The sequence below is a fragment of the Pangasianodon hypophthalmus genome, chromosome 10 (assembly GCF_027358585.1).
Source record: "Pangasianodon hypophthalmus isolate fPanHyp1 chromosome 10, fPanHyp1.pri, whole genome shotgun sequence".
Lineage (NCBI taxonomy): Eukaryota > Metazoa > Chordata > Actinopteri > Siluriformes > Pangasiidae > Pangasianodon > Pangasianodon hypophthalmus.
Window position 1 is genome coordinate 24588428 of NC_069719.1, and position 19144 is coordinate 24607571.

Here is a 19144-nt window from a genome sequence, read left to right on the forward strand (position 1 = left end):
GTGAAGGTTGGATTCAAGAAGAATGGAAAAGTCATGGCTCTTGATGTGACCTACTACAGCAACGCAGGAAATTCCATGGATCTTTCCTTATCTGTGAGTATCAGAAGCATGACATTTATACTCAGGAATATATCCACATATTTCATTAATCAATCCAGATTTTGCAGTCGTAATTACCTTTATGTAATTTAACTTATTTTGTGACTCAGATTCTAGCATAACAGCACATTTTTTTGCTTTCCTTTAGATTATGGAACGAGCACTCTTCCATATGGACAACTGCTATAACATCCCTCACATTCGTGGGACTGGCTACATTTGTAAAACCAATCTGCCTTCCAACACTGCATTTCGGGGCTTTGGTGGGCCTCAGGGAATGATGGTAGCAGAGAGTTGGATAAGTGATGTGGCTCTGTGTTGTGGCCTCCCTGCTGAACAGGTTTAGTTTGGGCTATCACACTTTTAAAGAAATCAGTTAATGTATTCTTAAAGCCTTGATATTGTACTGCTTCGCAAAGCGTTTGATCGCAAGGTAGCTTTGGCACTGTAGTATAACACCCACCTACAAAACGCAAATTACCTTTAAATTGAAAACATTTACCCATGTGAATTTCTTTGTCTCCTATTCGCAGTTACACCATTATAATTCCGCAGTGACAGTTTTGTAGATTTCAGTAATAGATATTGCTATATGCTGTCACCTGCACCATTAAAATCCTACAACTCAATTTTGTTTACCTCTGCTAAAGTTTTTATTGCATCTCTTTGAACAGGTGAGGAAGATGAATCTGTATAAGCAGGGAGACTACACCCCCTTTAACCAGTGTCTGGACCAGTTTACCATACATCACTGCTGGGAGGAGTGCATATCCATCTCAAACTTCAACCAATGGAAAGCCAAGGTGGAGCAGTATAACAAGTGAGTGGCTACAAGATATTTATAACATGAGAGACGAAAGTGTTTCATCTGGTAGTCTCAAGCTTTATTTGATTAAATAAGTTAGAAAAGGGAAGGAATTGAAGGTGTAAGTGGTGTTACAATTGTTGTGATGCAGACAGAATCGCTGGACCAAAAGAGGGTTGTGCATCATTCCCACAAAGTTTGGCATCAGCTTCACTGCAGTCTTCCTCAACCAGGTTGTTTTTTTTTTCACTTTGTACAATGCTTTGCATTTTGTAGTGTTACATCCTGCATTTGTCTCTTGCTTGCTTCTTTGACTAATGCTTTCGTGACATTTGGAAGAGAAACTCCTCTGAGTCATAGTTGTCCTATATTCTTTCCATGTTTTAAATAATAGATTTATTAGGACAGGATTTTTTAGAACCAAACCCTAATTGGTCATTTCTAGAAATGTTTCATCCTTGTTTGACATCTCCTTGGTCTTCATGATAGTTTTCCTGAAACAGGTGTAATTAAGGCCATTTCAGTTCCAGGGGATGATTACTTATGCAAGGCACTGTATATATCTGTGTGTATTAACTGTATTGCTAATTAATTTTTTTCCAGGCAGGAGCACTGGTTCATATCTATACAGATGGCTCAGTCCTTCTCACCCATGGTGGAACAGAAATGGGACAAGGCCTGCACACTAAAATGGTCCAGGTAAAAGGAGTCAATGGTATTATATGAGATATACACAACTAGGGCTTGTACATGCACTTCTGCTGCAAAAGGCAAAACACAATTGTGCCACCCCCTCTAAATGCACTCTCACATGTTGTCTCACATGTCTCACATCTCTCTGTTGCCAATTAGGAGATTGTTCTTCTGGGATTTCCAGATTTCCAGACATACAGTGGGGTCCAAAAGTCTGAGACCACATTGAGAATCTGGGATTTTTTTTAAACACAATATGTCTCTATAGATCTATATTTGGTTTACATGGTATAAATGATCTCTGTATAAACCAAAGAGTTGGGAGTGTCTTCAGGATGTACATGTGCTTGTCACGCAAAAAATTCCATGCCTACTACGTACATCTCATTTTAGTAGAATATATTACGTTTATTTTAAGATATTGCTGTAGGGAGCATGGCCATGCAGGTCATTAGTAGGTTGCATAACCATAACATGCATTTTGGCTTAACATATATTAACATAATAACATATTTGTCCTCAGTGTCCTGTGCTAGGAACGCAATAACTTACCTAAACCCTTGGAAGCATTGCTTCTCTGACAAGTGCTTTTAAACATTGTCTATATTATATTGTACTGCATTTTAAACTCTACCAGTACTTGGTTATGTTTTGGTTTTGGCAGGTGATGATAGAAAGGAGCGCTTCCTGGAGTATCTTTTAACTGAAGCACAAAAACTCTTTTCCACATAATACTATGGAATTTATCACATTAAAAGATGAAATAGAGGCCTACTGTGAGTAACAGTTACTCTCTCTCAAAAGGTTGTGGACACCTGACCATCACACATATGTGCATTTTGAACGTCCCTTTCCAGATTTAGTCCCCTCCCCTTTGCTGTTATAATAACCTCTACTATTCTGTAAAGGCTTTCCACTAGATTTTGAAGGGTTGCTGTTGGGAATGTGCTTGTTCACAAGAGCATTAGTGAGGTCAGCCACTGGTGTTGGGTGAGGAGACCTTGGGCACAGTTGGTGTTACAGTTCATCCCAGAGGTGGTCAGTGGGGTTGAGGTCAGATCTCTATGCAGGCCATTCGAGTTCTACTATGCCAACCTTGGCAAACCATGTCTTCACAGACCTTGCTTTGGGCTCGGGGCATTATCATGCTGGAACAGGTTTGGGCCACTTCCAGTGAAGGGAAATTGTAATGCTACAGCATACAAAGACAGTAAATAGTAAAGATAGTAAAGTGTTCTTCGAAGTTTGTCAACAGATTGAGGAAGGCCCACATACGAAGGTGATGGTCAGGTGTCCACAACTTTTGGCCGTATAATGTAAATACACTGAAAAACTACCAGCATGGTTTCTCTATAGGAGAGCACATCAAATTAACAAAAATATTGGCATTATTTTTATTAATTTGACAAATGAAAATAGCAAATTAAAAGTGCCATAGATTATATCCCACACACACAGTTTCTCTTTTGGCTTCATAAAGTAGTGTGCACTGTTATCTGTTCGAGCACAATATTAAAAAATGCAAAATATTAGACCCTGTTCACACCTGGTATTAACATCTGTCTCAAGCGACCCAATCACAAGCATGTAGCTGTTTACACCTGGCATTTTGAATGTGTCTCAAGTGATCACTTGTGATCAGACTATGAAGACTGTCCTGTGTGTTTGCTGTATCTATATTTATATTTATCAGTAGTATTAAAGTAAATGCGGTTGTGTTTCTTAGGTTGCCAGCCGAACTCTGGGAATCCCCAGCACAAAGATTCACATCAGTGAGACCAGCACTAACACAGTCCCAAACACAAGCCCTACTGCCGCATCTGCCTCCTCCGACCTCAATGGCATGGCAGTCTATGTAAGGGCCACTCTACAATATTTAAATGTCTGATACACAGCCAGTAGTTGAAGCAGACTTCAGGATAGACGTTAATGCCAGCAGAGAAAAAAAACTACAAGGAGAATTGGTTATGATACTGATAAATTAGAAAAAGCTGGATAGAACGTATTGTTATATTTAGGCAGGTTGAAGTTTATGCAGATTGAATGCATAAAATAATGCTTAATCCTACAATGTCGCACAGAATGCATGCCAGAAGCTACTGCAGAGACTGGAGCCATACAAAGCCAAAAACCCAAAGGGCAGCTGGGAGGACTGGGTCTGTAGAATTCTATATACCTCTATATATTGGTAGTATTGGCAAATTCTTTCCCTAAAGAAAATCATTCATTGAAAATCAAGCCAGATTTTTGTTGTAAAATGGAATGGCAGATATCAATGTGGTTGAGTTCAAGTCAGAAATACCATATTGTAAACAACTTAAGGGTACTATTATTACATCTATACAGCTTTATAGGATTCTGTCTATTTTTTCTGAGGCAAATTATTTTAATACCTCATAGTAACCTCATTTCTTTTTTTGTAGGTGAAAGCAGCTTACTTTGACCGGGTGAACTTATCAGCCAATGGGTTTTATAAGTATGTTAAAACTTTTTACAATTTCTGACCTTTTCTTCTTTAAATTTTACCTGAATCAGCAGCATTTTTACACTATTGACTGCAGGATATTTTGTGTACCTCCTTATTCTGCAGGACTCCAGATATTGGCTATGATTTTGAAACAAATTCTGGCCGACCATTTAACTACTTCACTTATGGTGTAGCGGTCTCAGTAGTGGAGGTAGACTGTCTGACTGGCAATCACAAGGTAAAAACAACCTTCTCATCTGTGAATTAGTTACTATTAAATTCCTTAGTAATTGCAACATAGATAATTTACATGGTACTTAACTTCTGCTAGCACTGATGTCATTTGGATAAAGATGGCTAGATCCTGCTAATATATGTGGTCATGGTTTCATCCTTCACTGCTGGCCATCTCTGATATCTACTGGTTGTCTTATGTGTTATGTGTTCACGTGTGGTGACAAAATGATCCAGAACATCTTCACTCCTTTAGAACCTGCATACTTCAATTGTTATGGATGTGGGCAAAAGCCTGAACCCAGCACTGGACATCGGTCAGGTATACTGGCTATCACTCACAGTGACCTACTGGTTTGACAACACTGTCTTGTATAGAGTAGGAGCTCACTTGTCATTTTATTTGCAGGTGGAGGGTGCATTCATGCAGGGCGTGGGTCTTTTCACACTTGAGGAGTTGCGCTACTCTCCCCAAGGTTACCTGTACACTCGTGGACCTGGGATGTATAAGATTCCTGCTTTTGGAGACATTCCAACTGAATTTAAGGTCTCACTACTTAGAGATGCCCCCAACGAGAAGGCCATCTTCTCCTCCAAGGTAATACTTGCCCTCACGGTTTAATGCTGTGGTTCTCAAAATGGAGTTTTGGTCATCCCTAGAGGTCTTTGAAGCGTAGCCATTGGGTCCATGATTGTTTTTTTGTTGTTAGAGTAAATCAGGGTCCCTGGAGGACTAGTGGTTAGGCCACTGCACTCTCACCGCTGCTGCCTGGGTTCAATTCCTGGCCAGGGAACGATCCCATCCACTGGGGTTGCACAAGATGTGCAATCCCAGTGCCAGTCCCAAGCCCAGAATTGGGTAAGGTTGCATCAAGAAGGGCGTCCAGCATAAAAACTGTGCCAAATCAAATATGCAGACCAACAATCTGCTGTGGCGACCCCTAATGGGAGCAGCCGAAAGAAGAACAACAGTAGACTAGAGTAAAGTTATTGTATTAGTTATTGTCCCAGCCACTGGGGTTGCGTGCAACAGTGTTCTCCCAATGCTGGTCCCAAGCCCGGATGAAACTGAGGAGGGTTGCGTCAGGAAGGGCATCCGGCGTAAATACTGTGCCAAATCAAGTATACACGGACCAATGATCCCCTGTGGCGACCCCTAACAGGGGCAGACGAAAGAGGAACACATTGTATTGGTTATTGTGGTCTTAAATACCAATACCTTGAATTGAGTAGGTTTCTTCCTAAACTCAATAACACACAAACAAGTGGGCCTATAAATAAAGTCCACATGAATCTAGTGTCAATTAAAAAGCTTTAATAGCTCTAAGAAATAGGCAAAATATTATTGTACAGATTTAAATAATGTGCCTAATATTTCAATAATTGGACTGTCTTTATAAAATATATACTGGATGAAATGAGAAGGTACTTGAACTATGAGAAGGTACTTGTGTAGGGAACTGAGAGAAGGTACTTGTGTAGAGAACTGTGAGAAGGTACTTGTGTAGGGAACTGAGAGAGTTTACTGTATATATCTGTAAGTCATTATGTATTACTCATTTAACATGTTCACAGTATGAAGGAAATAAGCCCTTGTTAATTCTTTTGGCATTGTGGAAATATCTGTGCAACACAGTCCTTTTTTTTTTTTTTTTTTACCTTATTTAGGCGGTTGGAGAGCCTCCCCTCTTCCTGGCAGCCTCAGTCTTCTATGCTATCAAAGATGCTATCACAGCTGCCAGGGCCGAGTCTGGCCTTACAGGACCATTTAGACTGGACAGCCCTGCTACACCTGAGAGAATACGCAACGCTTGTGAGGACAGATTCACCAAACTAGTATGTTGCTGAAGTTTCTTTTGAATAGACATGTTTAGTTTATAACCCTACTGATAAGTCATAGGTCATAGTTCATGCAAAATCTGCAAAGCAATACAGTAGTTATACATTCATTTTGTTTCATTTTGTCTTCAGGAACATTTTGCGTGGTTTTGTTGCATGTTGACTAACTTATGACTTGACCAGGACTTGCACTTGACTTGTCAAGTGCTTTTTTCCACTTGAACCTCGAGACTGAATGCTGAAAAAATGAAATCTGGATAAAAACATGAACAGAAAATTAAGACATTAATGAAGTAGGTTAATAAAACTGGCCTTTTGTGTGCGGCTTTACCTCTTAATTTTGCGACTGTTATGCACAGTAATTTATTTAAATGATAATCTAGTGCCACTTGCAATGATAATTGGTTCAGTATGACTTCAGATATAACCTCTGGTTACAGAAACTGTTAGTATGATAGATATTACCATAGTTCTACTTTAAATAAATACAGTGACAAATAAAGAACAAAGGCGTGCGATCTAGATAGTCTGATATATAGCCAATGATGTAGTGGTACATTTATGTTTAAGTTTTTGAGACATGTGAGTAAGTAAGTAAGTAAGTGTGTAGGCAGAGAGGGTGGACTATTTTTTTCTTTGTTTGTTGCATATAATGTATATAGTTTCTGACATCGGTGATTCAATTCTGTGCTATAAAATGTCTACAATTTGAAAACATTTTAAGTCTTAACTAAAGTTCCTGTCTAAAGACTTGAGACATGGTGTTGCATGAAGTAATTCAATTTATAATTTCAGTTTTCTGTTCAAATACCAAACATTCCAGCATCATAAACAATATTCTGACCATATATAATGCATCTTTGTTTTGTTTCAGTGTCCTCCTTCGGAGTTGGGAACTTATACACCATGGGATGTGAGGGTGTAAGACACAGAAGTCCTAAACATGTGCCACTTACTGCTGTCTCACTATTTTACACTCACTGCTACTCACTGGTTATATCTGAATGCAAAAACTCTTGTACAATGACTGACAATAAAAAATGGTTACAATATGCCACAAAACTGTAGGAAATTGTGTACTGAGTAATTGATGGATTTACTTCTGTCTACATACTGTATTGTTTAACTGTTTAAATTGCACCATATTTAAATAATCTGTTATTTCATAATTTAAATGTGTATGCTTATAATATATAGCTTGATTTATCAAACCTCCCAGTGACACTAATCCTTAATTTTATAATAAAAATCAAGATTATTATATACTATACATACAAGTCTACAAGCCCTTGAAGTAATCGTCTAAATTTGAGCATCCTATAGGAATAAAGGCTTTTTTTAACCATGTTACTATTAAATGTATGTTTGTTTCAAAGGCTGAACATCACGTGTAGTATATACTGTATATAGAGTGCCGACTCTATATATTTATAGAGTCATTTCACAACGGGAAACTATTTCCTAGTACTATTTCCTGTTGTGAAACAATTCTATAAATATATAGAGTCAGCACTTTATATAAAGTATACTCCATGTGACATACAGGTCATTTTGTAGTCCATCCATCTGCTACAATGCACAATTTGTCTTCTTTGCTGCATTTCTCAGGCTGTATCAACAGTTCACACCACCTCTCCAGGTGTGTTACAGGCAACTAGCTCTGGAGCTAAGCTTCTGTGCACTTTAAAGTTCATTTCGTTTAATAAAACCTAGTACCATTTATAGGAATAAGTTTACAGGTAGACAAAGTTGAAAAGGGGCACATAGATCAAACTTTTAAAACACCTACTGCAGATCACACACTTTCTCTGTGCTTTATCTGTCTAACTTCATCTTCATTTTCAGGTAATTGATGTATGTTTTTAACTAACCGATAGATTACATATATATATATATATTACATATATATTATATTATATACTACATATATATTCAGAAAGGAAAGTCAGAGCACATTACCCTATATCTCTGTATTACATCTTGTTTTGTTAAAGGTTTGTAGAGGTCAACTGTTGTCCTTTCACAGGTGTGAATTTACTCTATATTTACTTTCCATTTACATTTAGTACATTTAGTCTCATCTTCACAGGCCATTTGCAAATTAGAATGGGGAATATGGGGAAACACTGGGACACTCTCCAATTTGCATTTTCCAAATTATCTAATATCTCTTGCCATTAATAAAACAAATACCCCAAATACAAATGATGCACTTATGAAATCCTCAAACTATCAGCTATCTACATATAAAGGAAGATTCTGAAGAAGCCTGGCTTACCTGTTTGTTAAGACAAACATCTTTTAATGATGTCTGATAACTTGGGACACACATTTTCATTGGTTTTGGTTTTTACTTTCACACACAATACTTATTAATGGCAATACATCACATCATACTTTATCCAAATTCATCATCATATCATATAAGCTAATATTCTGCAAACATAGCAGACTGCACAGTTGCACTGTGAGACGAGGCACTAAGGAAAAACATTTCACTACATTAATACATCACATGTATGTAATGTATCTGACAAATAAAGAACCTTGAATCTTGACTGAGTAAAATTATCTACAAATGAAGATGTTGGCCTGGGTAGCATTCTATAATTCATTTCCTAATACAGTAATAACAGGGTTTAGGAAATCTTCATTATTTTCTAAATTCACAACCAGTTTTCTAAAAATTCACTATGAACATATTAAAAATCACAGTAGAAAACCACCATGTAAAGATAACGTTATATCTTGGTTATATTTTTATTTCTTGCAGTAGCAGCATAATGAAGTGAAGTGACTTGTGGCCAAGTATGGTGACCCATACTCGGAATTTGTGCTCTGCATTTAACCCATCCAAGTGCACACGCACACGCACACGCACACGGAGCAGTGGGCAGCCTTTTTTTGCTGCGGCGCCCGGGGAGCAGTTGGGGGTTCGGTGCCTTGCTCAAGGGTCTCACCTCAGTCGTGGTATTGAGGGTGGGAGAGAGTGCTGGACATTCACTCCCCCACCTACAATCCCTGCCGGACCTGAGACTCGAACCCACAACCTTCAGGTTCACCTTCGGGTTGCAAGTCCGACTCTCTATCCATTAGGCCACGACTGCCCCTATCAGGATTTATTTATTTTTTTTTTTTTTTTTAAATTAGAAATAATAAATTAACATCAACATCAATCTCTAAAATTATATGAACACAATACACTAAATAAAAATCTCTGCATGCTCAGCTGTAGGCCTGAGTAACCTTCTGTATTTCCCCCGCTTAGTAAGATGCTTAATAAAAACTTATTCAATTTCATTTTATTTGTATAGCATCTTTACAGAATAGCAGCTTTACAGAAACCATAGGGACTTATATGGTGGATGCTGTCCATAAACAAATTTTTTAAAAATGTTGTCAATATAGTCACGTTTTCTGCGAGGAGGAGTCTCCAGTGTCAGCACTTTGTAACCTTTACAGAGGTAAAGCTGTTAAATTTTCTGACATGGGAAAGACAGATGGCTTTACAGTTTCTCAGTAACATGACAGTCTGTGTTGTTTTGTCTTATTAACATCAAGAGAGAAAAAAATTTTGGACTGAGGGCTGTTCATAATTGTTATAATGAAAGTGATAATGGGAACTAACTTATTAAATACATTCCAAACTTTAAATGTAACTATAATTGGATAAAAAAGTATGCCATTTCATTCTTCAATTAATAAAAAAAAAATTAATGTTGGCAAAATGCTGTGATGTAAATGAAATAAACCACACCACCCATCATTGATTATTTTCCTATAACAGCACCCTGTCATATTTTATCCCTTATATAAATAAGCAAAATAAAGCTGGAACACTTCTGTTCTTTTTTACAGTTCTTCTTCAAATCATAAGCATTCGTTTTATTTAAGTAAATATAACAGTGTACATTATTCAATTTCAATTCAATTCAATTTTATTTGTATAGCACTTTTAACAATGGGCAGTGTCACAAAGCAGCTTTACAGAAATAAATGGATTCACAAAAATATATTATAAATATTTGAATTTATCACTGTGAATTTATCCCTAATGAGCGAGCCAGAGGCGACAGTGGCGAGGAAAAACTCCCTGAGATGATATGAGGAAGAAACCTTGAGAGGAACCAGGCTCAAAAGGGAACCCATCCTCATCTGGGTGCAACGGATAGTGCGATTATAAATAAATCCCTTCTATCATTGTGTACTATATGGACAAAGAGTGCAATTGTGTAACCAATAAATTCATCACAGTTTTTGCAAGAAGTCCGACTGGTTAAAATCTATCCACTGTCCACTGAGTACGAAGCTGCATTATATGGTTGAACATCCTTTGGTGTCATCCTTGGGGAGTGGCAGTGACTCCAAAGCCAGGTATGCTGGATGTGAGGAAGCAGCACACCCTGGATGGGACACCAGACCATTGCAGTGCACTATGTTACAGCAAGGCTAGATGGAACTCATACATCATGATCCCAATGATCCAGTACATCCTTAGAGATAGTCCTAAGGTGGTGTCGTTTCACTGATGGATGAGGAAAAGGAGGCTAACAAATTGTGCAGTGGCAACAGATGAATTATAGGCAATAATTGTCTATAATAATGGTAATGGCTTCAAAATGGTCAGTATATCTGATCAAATTGCTCATTTCTTTAGGTGCAAAGTGTCTATAAATGCAGAGGTAGTAAGACAACACAAGACTACACAAAGTTGCCATAGAAGCAGTATACTTCAGACAAAGGTCCTTCATCAGCTGTGCATGTTTACACTAGAGAGTGAAAAGTCACTTATGTTGCTTGTACTTTGTCTCTTGTGAGAGTGTAGTGACCGTTACTGTTCTCACCTGTGTGTTTACTGTGCAGCATTTTCTTTAGTTCCGATGAGAAATGAGAGTATCCAAAATGCATAGCCTACACCACACTATACGATTTATACACACCACTTTTATTTAAAATGCATTAAGTTTGGTTAACATGTCAGGCTTCATACTAGCTAAGTTACTAGCAGTTTAATAAAGCAAGTTAGCTGTACTACCTAGGTACACTCACCAGAGGCGCCAACGACCTGTGCTACTTCCTTCCAAGCTTTATTTTTCTTCATAACGTCTCTATACACATTTAATGAGAGGTTGTGAAAGACAGGAAAAGAACCAAGGTTATAAGTTTCTCTTCCATTCATTTTCTATCACACATGTACACAAAATGAATAATCACCTGTCACTTTGTTGCTGTTAGGAGGTTATTATTTGTTGAAGTTGTAGAAGTTTAAAGAATAGCATTCACGTCACGTTCTGAAGTTCCAAGAGTGTTCTTTCTCATTAAGCTTCCTCACCTTAATGCACATTAAACAATGGTATGTTTATCAGCGGTGTAACGCAGCGCCATTGTGTGCATCTGTGTTTGTTTATTGTGTTGGATCTAAGCCAGAAGTGGGCATGGTCAAGATATGGTACCACACTTGGCCAAAAAAAAAAACAGGGCTACAGGTAAAATAAGTGATTTTTCATTCACAAACGATGACAACAAATAGCAATTTGTAGCACATAACTTTATTCAACTCCTCAACAACTTTAGCTACATCATCATTGAGTTCATAATTGGGCTCAATCAGATGCAACATGGAGCTCTAATGTGACTGTGTAAGCTTACGAATAACATACACAATGAATGTACAAGTTAACTTTTATTTTTTTAATAATTAAATTGTTTTTTGGAGACCCCAGCAAAGACATGCTGCCCTGTGCACAGACCGTGGTCTGTGTAGACAATATGGAGAAGCACCTCTATTAAAAAACGCATATGTCTTTTGTGATTTTTAGTGTATTTTGTACAGAATAGTATGTATCCTATTCTGGATCGAAGTCCACTTAGCATGAAAGTACAAAAACTTCCGAGAATCTTTCTTAAAAAAAAAACACTAAGCTTGTTTGTACACTACATGGCCAAAAAAGTATGTGGACACCTCAGTAGTGAACATCCCATCCCAAAACTATGGATGTTAATATTGCGTTGTTTACACTTTGCTGTTATAACAGCCTCCATTATTCTGAGAAGGCTTTCCACTAGATTTTGGACTGTGGCTGTGGGGATTTGTGTCCACTCAGCCATAAGAGCCTAACAAGAGGTTGGGCACTGATGTCTAGATGCATTCCAATTCACTGTCTTTCCAATTCATCCCAAAGGTCTTCAGTGGAGTTGAGATCAGGGATCTGTGTAGGCCACACCAACTGTTCTTCCACACCAACCTCAGTAAACCATATCACTTCGTGCACAGAGGCATTGTCATGCTGGAACAGGTTTGGGCTAGGCATTGTAGTTCCACATTTTCTAATGAATTTTGTTGGTTTTTGTTGGTTATATTTCCAAAAAATATAAGCATATAAACATAAATATAGACTAGTGCCATAATTTAGACCCTGACAGGCAGTGAGTATGAAATACTACACATTCACATGCTAATGATCAGGATCTTTCTTTGTACTGCGAGTTTCATAAAAACCTCCCACTCCACTTGTATGACTTTTTTTTGGTGCTTCCCACAGGATCTAGTCTTCTAAAAAAAATGTACCTGTATTTCTATTCATTTAGGATGCATTATCTGTTCAATCTTAATAATGTATTTATATTCAGTTACATCTTTAATATTTATATTTACAGACTTTTGAATAGCAGTATTGCTGACACTAAGACACACAACATATACTTGCCAAGTAAGATTATGTAAGCATTTGTGTACCAAGTACTTTTCACATTTATCCCTCAATAGTTCTCCTTATAAGTAGTTTCTTAGTGAGACTACTGTTGCAAGTGCCTACATTATTTCACACTTGTGGTTTTTTTGAAGTCCCATTGCTGTCAGTAGTATCAGACAGTGGAGGAGTAACTCGACAACAAAGAAACATGTCTTTGAACGCCTGACGGAAGGATTTCATCTTGTAGGCGTAGAGCACAGGATTAATGGCCGAATTGGCATGGGAAAGGATGATTGCTGTCAAAATAAGAGGCACTGGCACTGAGCATTGTGGACAGAACTGCTGCAAGCAATTCATGATATGCATTGGCATCCAGCACAGCACAAAAAGGAAGATAAGCAGGAGAATCGAGGTGGCCTTCTTTGCTTCGCGTCGCATGGCTGAATTTTGCCTAGCTTGTGTTTCTAATGCACAGCGTAATGCTGCAATGCGCCTCACCTGCCTCCTCACGGTTAGGAAGATGTGAACATAAATGAAAAACATCGCCAGCAGGGGAATCAGAGCACAACCAAAGAAGTTGAAGTACACCATCAAGGCTATGTCCACCACACAGGAAAAGAAGCAGTAGTTAATCTGACTGGATCGCTTCTGAAAGCCTAGCAATGGCACTGTGCTCAAAAGGAAAGCGAGAAACCAGGTTAGCAGTATGACTAGCCTAGCATTCCTTGGCTTTAGGAGCCTCTGGTAGTGGAACGGCAACAGGATTGCCACATAGCGCTCAATGGCTATTGCTAGCAGGCTGAAGACAGAGCTCTGGGTTAGCGTGATAAGCATGTACACAATAGTAGTGCACAGGTACAGATTATTGTGGGGGAGACCCAGGTCTGTCATAATAGCACAGGGAATGGCCAGTGTGCCTACAAAGAAATCAGCTGCTGCCAAAGAGACCAAGAAGTAGTTGGTGACGGTTTGGAGCTTCTTGTTGCGTCCCACTGCAATGCAAACCAACAGATTTCCAGATGTAGATAGAATGGATATCGTTACTTCAGCTGCGATGTAAGGTACATGAAAAAACTCTTGCTTGCGCGGGATGACTGTTTGAGTTGATCCGTTCAGAGTAACCCCCAAGCAGCTATTCATAGTTCCATTCACATTGACCTCCTCAGCTCCAGTGCTGTCATGGCTTTAATCACTGGAATGACAGGAAGAATTCAAAAGCAGTTAGGGACACTGTAAACCTCATAATAGACTTGTTAGTTGACTACATTATTGGAGAGCTGATTAGATCTCGTCTTTATGAAAAAGCATAGTGTCATTGAATGGGCTGACACGTTTTGTCTTTTTGTACCGACCTAAGGATATTTGCTATTTTCAGATTCAGTACATTGCATTTATTATGTCTTATTGTTGGCTGTTGATATAGATAAGCTTATTACAGTTTGTCATGTTATCCGCCAGCAATATGTTCCTGACCAGATATGTCCTGGCCATTGTATTGTTTGTTTATTCAGCATTGAGTGCCTTCGTGTCTCAATCTGTTGCTGAAAAGAGCGCTGGAGTGTTGCTACAAAACTAATGCGGACGGAAATGATTTTTCCATCTTAGAAACTCCCAGTAGGATGATCAGTAACACTTCAGAAAACCTATGATATTGTTCTAAATTATGAATGTTAATGATATTAACTTTTATTATGCACTATGCACTGTGTTAAGAGTATTGTCTAGTCCATTTTGTATCAAAAAAGCCTTAGTATAACATCTCAAATTTGACAAGTACGGTATATACAGCATTTCTTCAACTGAAGAAATAATGAATTGGCTAGCATTCTTAATATATGTGACCTAGTTTTTGACATATAATAATTCTAAGATTGTAGTAATATAATTGTTTATGTTTATGGTTACTATACTGGATGGTCAGAAAGGGCTGGTTGGCTCCTACAGCTCTACTGGAAGATGCAGATAGAGAGATACATCCAAATAGAGAGTAAGACGTGTAGAATAACACAAGTGATAAAATAAGGGGGAAAACTCATGCTATTATATTCATCAGGTTCTTTCTGTTGTTCAGTCATATACACTCACTGGCCACTTTAATAGGAACACATGTACACCTGCTTATCCATTCGATTATCCAATCAGCCAATCATGTGGATGCAACACAGTCATAAAATCATGCCAATCAGAACTCCAAATAATATTCACATCAAAATTCAGATGGGGGAAAATGTGATCTCAGAAACAGAAAAAAAAACATCCAATGAAAGCCAGTTCTGCAGAAATGCTTTGTTGACAGAGGTCAGAGGAGACTGGCCAGACTGGTTGAAGCTGACAGGAAGTCTACAGTATCTCAAACACCCGCTCTTTACAACTGTGGTAAGCAGAAAAGCATCTCAGAATGCACAATATTAACATTGAGGCAGATGGGCTACAGTACAACTGCTGAGGACCACATCCAGTTCCACTCCTGTCAGCCAAGAACAGGGATCTGAGGTTATAGTGGACATAGGGTCACCTAAACTCGAAAGTTGAAGATCGAACAAAAAGCCGAATGAGCTTTGTTTGAATGCTACACCCTAGCAGAGAATTGTTGCTGACCACATGCATCCTTTTATGGCCACAGTTTACATCTTATAATGCCTACTTCCAGCATGATAATGCACATTGTCACAAATAATCTCAAACTGGTTCCATTAACATGACAATGAGTGATGCAATGTGCATTGACCAGAATCTCAAAAGAATGTTCCCAGCTTATGGAAAACACCTTATGTAATCCATGCCATGAAGTATTCAGGCTGTTCTAAGAGCAAAGGTGGGGTCCTACCCAGTATTATAAAGGTGTTCCTAATAAAGTTGCTAGTGAGTGTATGAAAAAACATGTTCAGCATTGTTACCCTGGAGAAGCAGCTTTTCACTGTTTTCTTTTGGCTTGATGTTCTTCTCTATGCAGATAGTCTTAATCTAAATATTTGATTCTGCAGCAACTCCCTTTGAAACTTGTTAAGATACACTATGTGGCCAAAAGTTTGTGGACACCTGACCAATGACATTCATATGTGCTTGCTGAACATCCCATTCCAGATTTATTCCCCCTTTACTGTTATAATAATCTCCACTCTTCTGCGAAGGCTTTGCACTAGATTTTGGAGCGTGGCTATAGGGATCTGTATTCATTCAGCTACAAGAGCATTAGAGAGGTCAGGCACTGATGTTGGGTGAGGATGTCTGGGGTGCAGTCGGTGTTCCAGTTCATCCCAAAGGTGTTCAGTAGGGTTGAGGTCAGGGCTTTGTGCAGGACACTCGAGTTCTTCCACTCCAACCTTAAACACACCATGTCTTCATGGAGCTCGCTTTGTGCACAGGGGCATTGTCATGCTGGAACAGGTTTGTGTTTCTTAGTTTCAGTGAAGGAAAATTATAATGCTGCAGTATACAAAGACAATTCTACACAACTGTGTGCTTACAGCTTTGTGGCAACAGTTTGGGGAAGAACTGCATATGGGCATGATGGCCAGGTGTCCACATACTTTTGACCATATAGTGTACATTAGCTATAACTGTAGTAGTTGCATATGTGAAATCTGTTTATTAATTTAATTCAAAATGAAATGTAAAAAATGAAATGTTTTTAATCAAAAATCCAAAGCCTTTGATTCACAGATTCGCCTTAGCACTAAAAATATAGCATATCTGATCACAAACAAGGAATATAGAACATTACCAAATGTGTTACCTCTGGCTTGCATCTGAAGGTCCAAGGAGACTATGCAGTTAAAGGTGTAACAAATGGCCACAGGCAGTGTAGGATATGTCTGTAGCACCAGTCCAGATGACCATTCCGTTTACACCATTCTTTAATCTATATTCTTTGAGTTCCAGTCAAATCCATACTAACAAACAGCAAGAAATAAATTAATTGTCCGACTTAAGCCAGATCACTGCTATGTGGTGTTAAACAAATGAGAAGTTGAGCAGGCCGATGTGATCTTGTTGGATGCCCCCTCTTAAGTCCCACCCATTATATTGCGTGTACAGCCTCTAAAATACAGTGTGAGTTCATTGAATATGAGTAAGTTGCAAATGTTCAACAAGAGGTAATGAAGCAGAAAGCACTGAGCATTGTTGAGCGGTGTGTTGTGTTCATTGTATTAGCATGGTTGAGTAGCAAGTTTTATGCTGTGTTATCTGTATCTTATACTAAATCCAACTAAACATTTTGAATCCTATGTTATTGGATAGCTGATTTAATCTCGTCCTTTTGAAAAAGCATATTGTCATTCAATGGGTCGACACTTTTTGTACTGACCTAAGAATATTTGTTTGCAGATTCAAAACATCAAGCTTATTATGTCTTATTGTTGGCCGTTGGTATAGATAAGTTTATCTGAGTTTGACATGATAAATTCAACTGCAATATGTACCAGGACTAAATGTTTCTCCTGGCTATTGTACTGTTTGTTTATTCAGCATTTAGCACTTTTGTGTTTTTTCATGTGTCACTCTGTTGCAGGAAGAGCACTGCAGTCTTCCTGATAATTACACTTAATTAGTTATACTTTAATATCATTCCTTACTACTATTAAAAAAAACTGTTATACTGTTATGTATTATGAATGGTATTGTTATTCAACATTATTTTCCTGGCATGATTTGGGTCTACCTGAGGTCAGGGTCATTAAAATCAATATAATGTTAATCTGACTGATCACCTTTATCCCATGATGAAACATTTCTTTCCTGTTTCTCACTGAATGATCTGTTGAGAAAATCATGTAAATCATATGCTATGGCCTTCACAGTCACTAGATCTCCACCCAATTTAACACTTTAAGATTTTGGAGTGACATGTTAGACAGCGCTCACCATAATCCACATCAACACACCAACTGAGGGAACATCATTTGCAAGAATGGTGTTCATCCATCCAGTAGAGTTCCAAAAACTTGTAGAAACTACGATATATTCATACCGGTTGGGTTTTTTTTCCCTTTAGTTTGTCACCCATAGAAAAATACTCCTGTAGCTGAAGTTCAGCCAGATCAGATATGGATTAATAGTAAGGTTAGCAATCATATTAATGATGCCATCGCATGTTCTTGGCTCAGTTCTCAGCAGCCCCTGCTTTCAGTGGATTTAGGTTTATGTGTGGTGGGGTTGTTGCTGACAAATGCAAATACTGTTTGTACCAGGTCAGGCAGCATCTTTGGGACATGCTACAACACCTGGACAGACTGAACCTTGACCTACAAGGGAAATTAAATTGCTATTGCATCTGAGTGTCTGTCCAAAGGCATAAGGCACCTTTCTGTTTGTAAATCTCATTCTGCATGGGACAACTACTGCAAATCAATTCTCATTTTGCCACTAGAGGGCATCAATGGTCTTCAATCAGTCTTCTTCTATACACCTACAGTATAATACAACTGCAAATTTACTTACGAGTAAAAAAAAATTGGGATTGAGTAAGTAATCACCCCCATTGCTGTGAAACCCCTAAATTGGATCTGGTTCACCCAGTTGCCATCAGAAGCCAAATATTTAGTTGGAGTGCAATTAATAAATATAATATAAAGATCATGTTCCTGGAAGACATCAAGAAGACCAAGGAGCTATCAAAACAAGTCCAGGACCATTTAAATGCCACTCCTATCCACTCCTGAAGGAAGTCTGACCAATCCCACCCACTCCTGCAGAAAGTTTGATCAATCCCGCCTGCTCCCCGGTTGATCATTTTGTTTTCACCAAATGTCTACGACATTTTCTTATAGACTTGGATACACTATATGGCCAAACGTTTGCATACACCTTAAACTTCCTTGGTTAAACTGTTGCCACTAAGTTGGAAGCATGCAATTGTATAGGATGTCTTTGTATGATGTTGAATTACAATTTCCCTTCACTGAAACTAAGGGGCCCAAACCTGTTCCAGCATGACAATGCCCGTGTTCACAAAACAAGGTCCATGAAGACATGGTTTGCCAAGGTTGGAGTGGAAGAACTTGAGTGACCTGCACAGAGACCTGACCTCAACCCCACTGAACACCTTTGGGACGAACTGGAACACCGACTGCACCCCACTAATGCTCTTGTGGCTAAATAGACACAAATCTCCACAGCTACATTCCTAAATCTAGTGGAAAGCCTTCCCAGATGAGTGGAGATTATTATAACAGCAAAGAGGGACTAAATCTGGAATGTTCAAAAAGCACTGGTCAGGTGTCCGCAAACCTTTGGCTATATAGTGTAGTTTTATTTTCCCAAAATATTAAAAACGATTAGTAAGCTAAACCACTATAATCCTAACCAGGATAA

At 38.5% G+C, this 19144-nt stretch overlaps 2 protein-coding genes across 4 annotated transcripts in view; one reads left to right on the plus strand and one right to left on the minus strand.

Moving 5' to 3' along the window:
- xdh (xanthine dehydrogenase) overlaps window positions 1–7482 on the plus strand; it is a 29145-nt gene extending 21663 nt beyond the window's left edge. For 2 of the 3 annotated variants that reach the window (XM_026926524.3, XM_034308243.2), the window contains 13 exons: window positions 7–93; window positions 248–439; window positions 774–919; window positions 1056–1137; window positions 1508–1603; window positions 3324–3452; window positions 3679–3753; window positions 4021–4073; window positions 4188–4302; window positions 4555–4620; window positions 4708–4896; window positions 5967–6134; window positions 7012–7482. In XM_026926524.3, the coding sequence (XP_026782325.3) occupies window positions 7–93; window positions 248–439; window positions 774–919; window positions 1056–1137; window positions 1508–1603; window positions 3324–3452; window positions 3679–3753; window positions 4021–4073; window positions 4188–4302; window positions 4555–4620; window positions 4708–4896; window positions 5967–6134; window positions 7012–7062 (1449 nt within the window). In that variant the 3' untranslated portion in view covers window positions 7063–7482. Of the gene's footprint in view, window positions 1–6; window positions 94–247; window positions 440–773; window positions 920–1055; window positions 1138–1507; window positions 1604–3323; window positions 3453–3678; window positions 3754–4020; window positions 4074–4187; window positions 4303–4535; window positions 4621–4707; window positions 4897–5966; window positions 6135–7011 lie in introns of those variants that run through there. The other variant, XM_053237713.1, reaches the window with a different exon arrangement.
- Window positions 7483–11578: 4096 nt separating this feature from the next.
- LOC117598332 (adenosine receptor A2a-like) lies at window positions 11579–16777 on the minus strand. Its single transcript, XM_034308286.2, has 2 exons — window positions 16566–16777; window positions 11579–14021 (listed from the first exon to the last, which is right to left on the minus strand). The coding sequence occupies exon 2, from the start codon at window positions 13967–13969 to the stop codon at window positions 12959–12961; it is 1011 nt and encodes a 336-aa protein (XP_034164177.1). The 5' UTR covers window positions 13970–14021; window positions 16566–16777; the 3' UTR covers window positions 11579–12958.
- Window positions 16778–19144: the final 2367 nt, after the last annotated feature.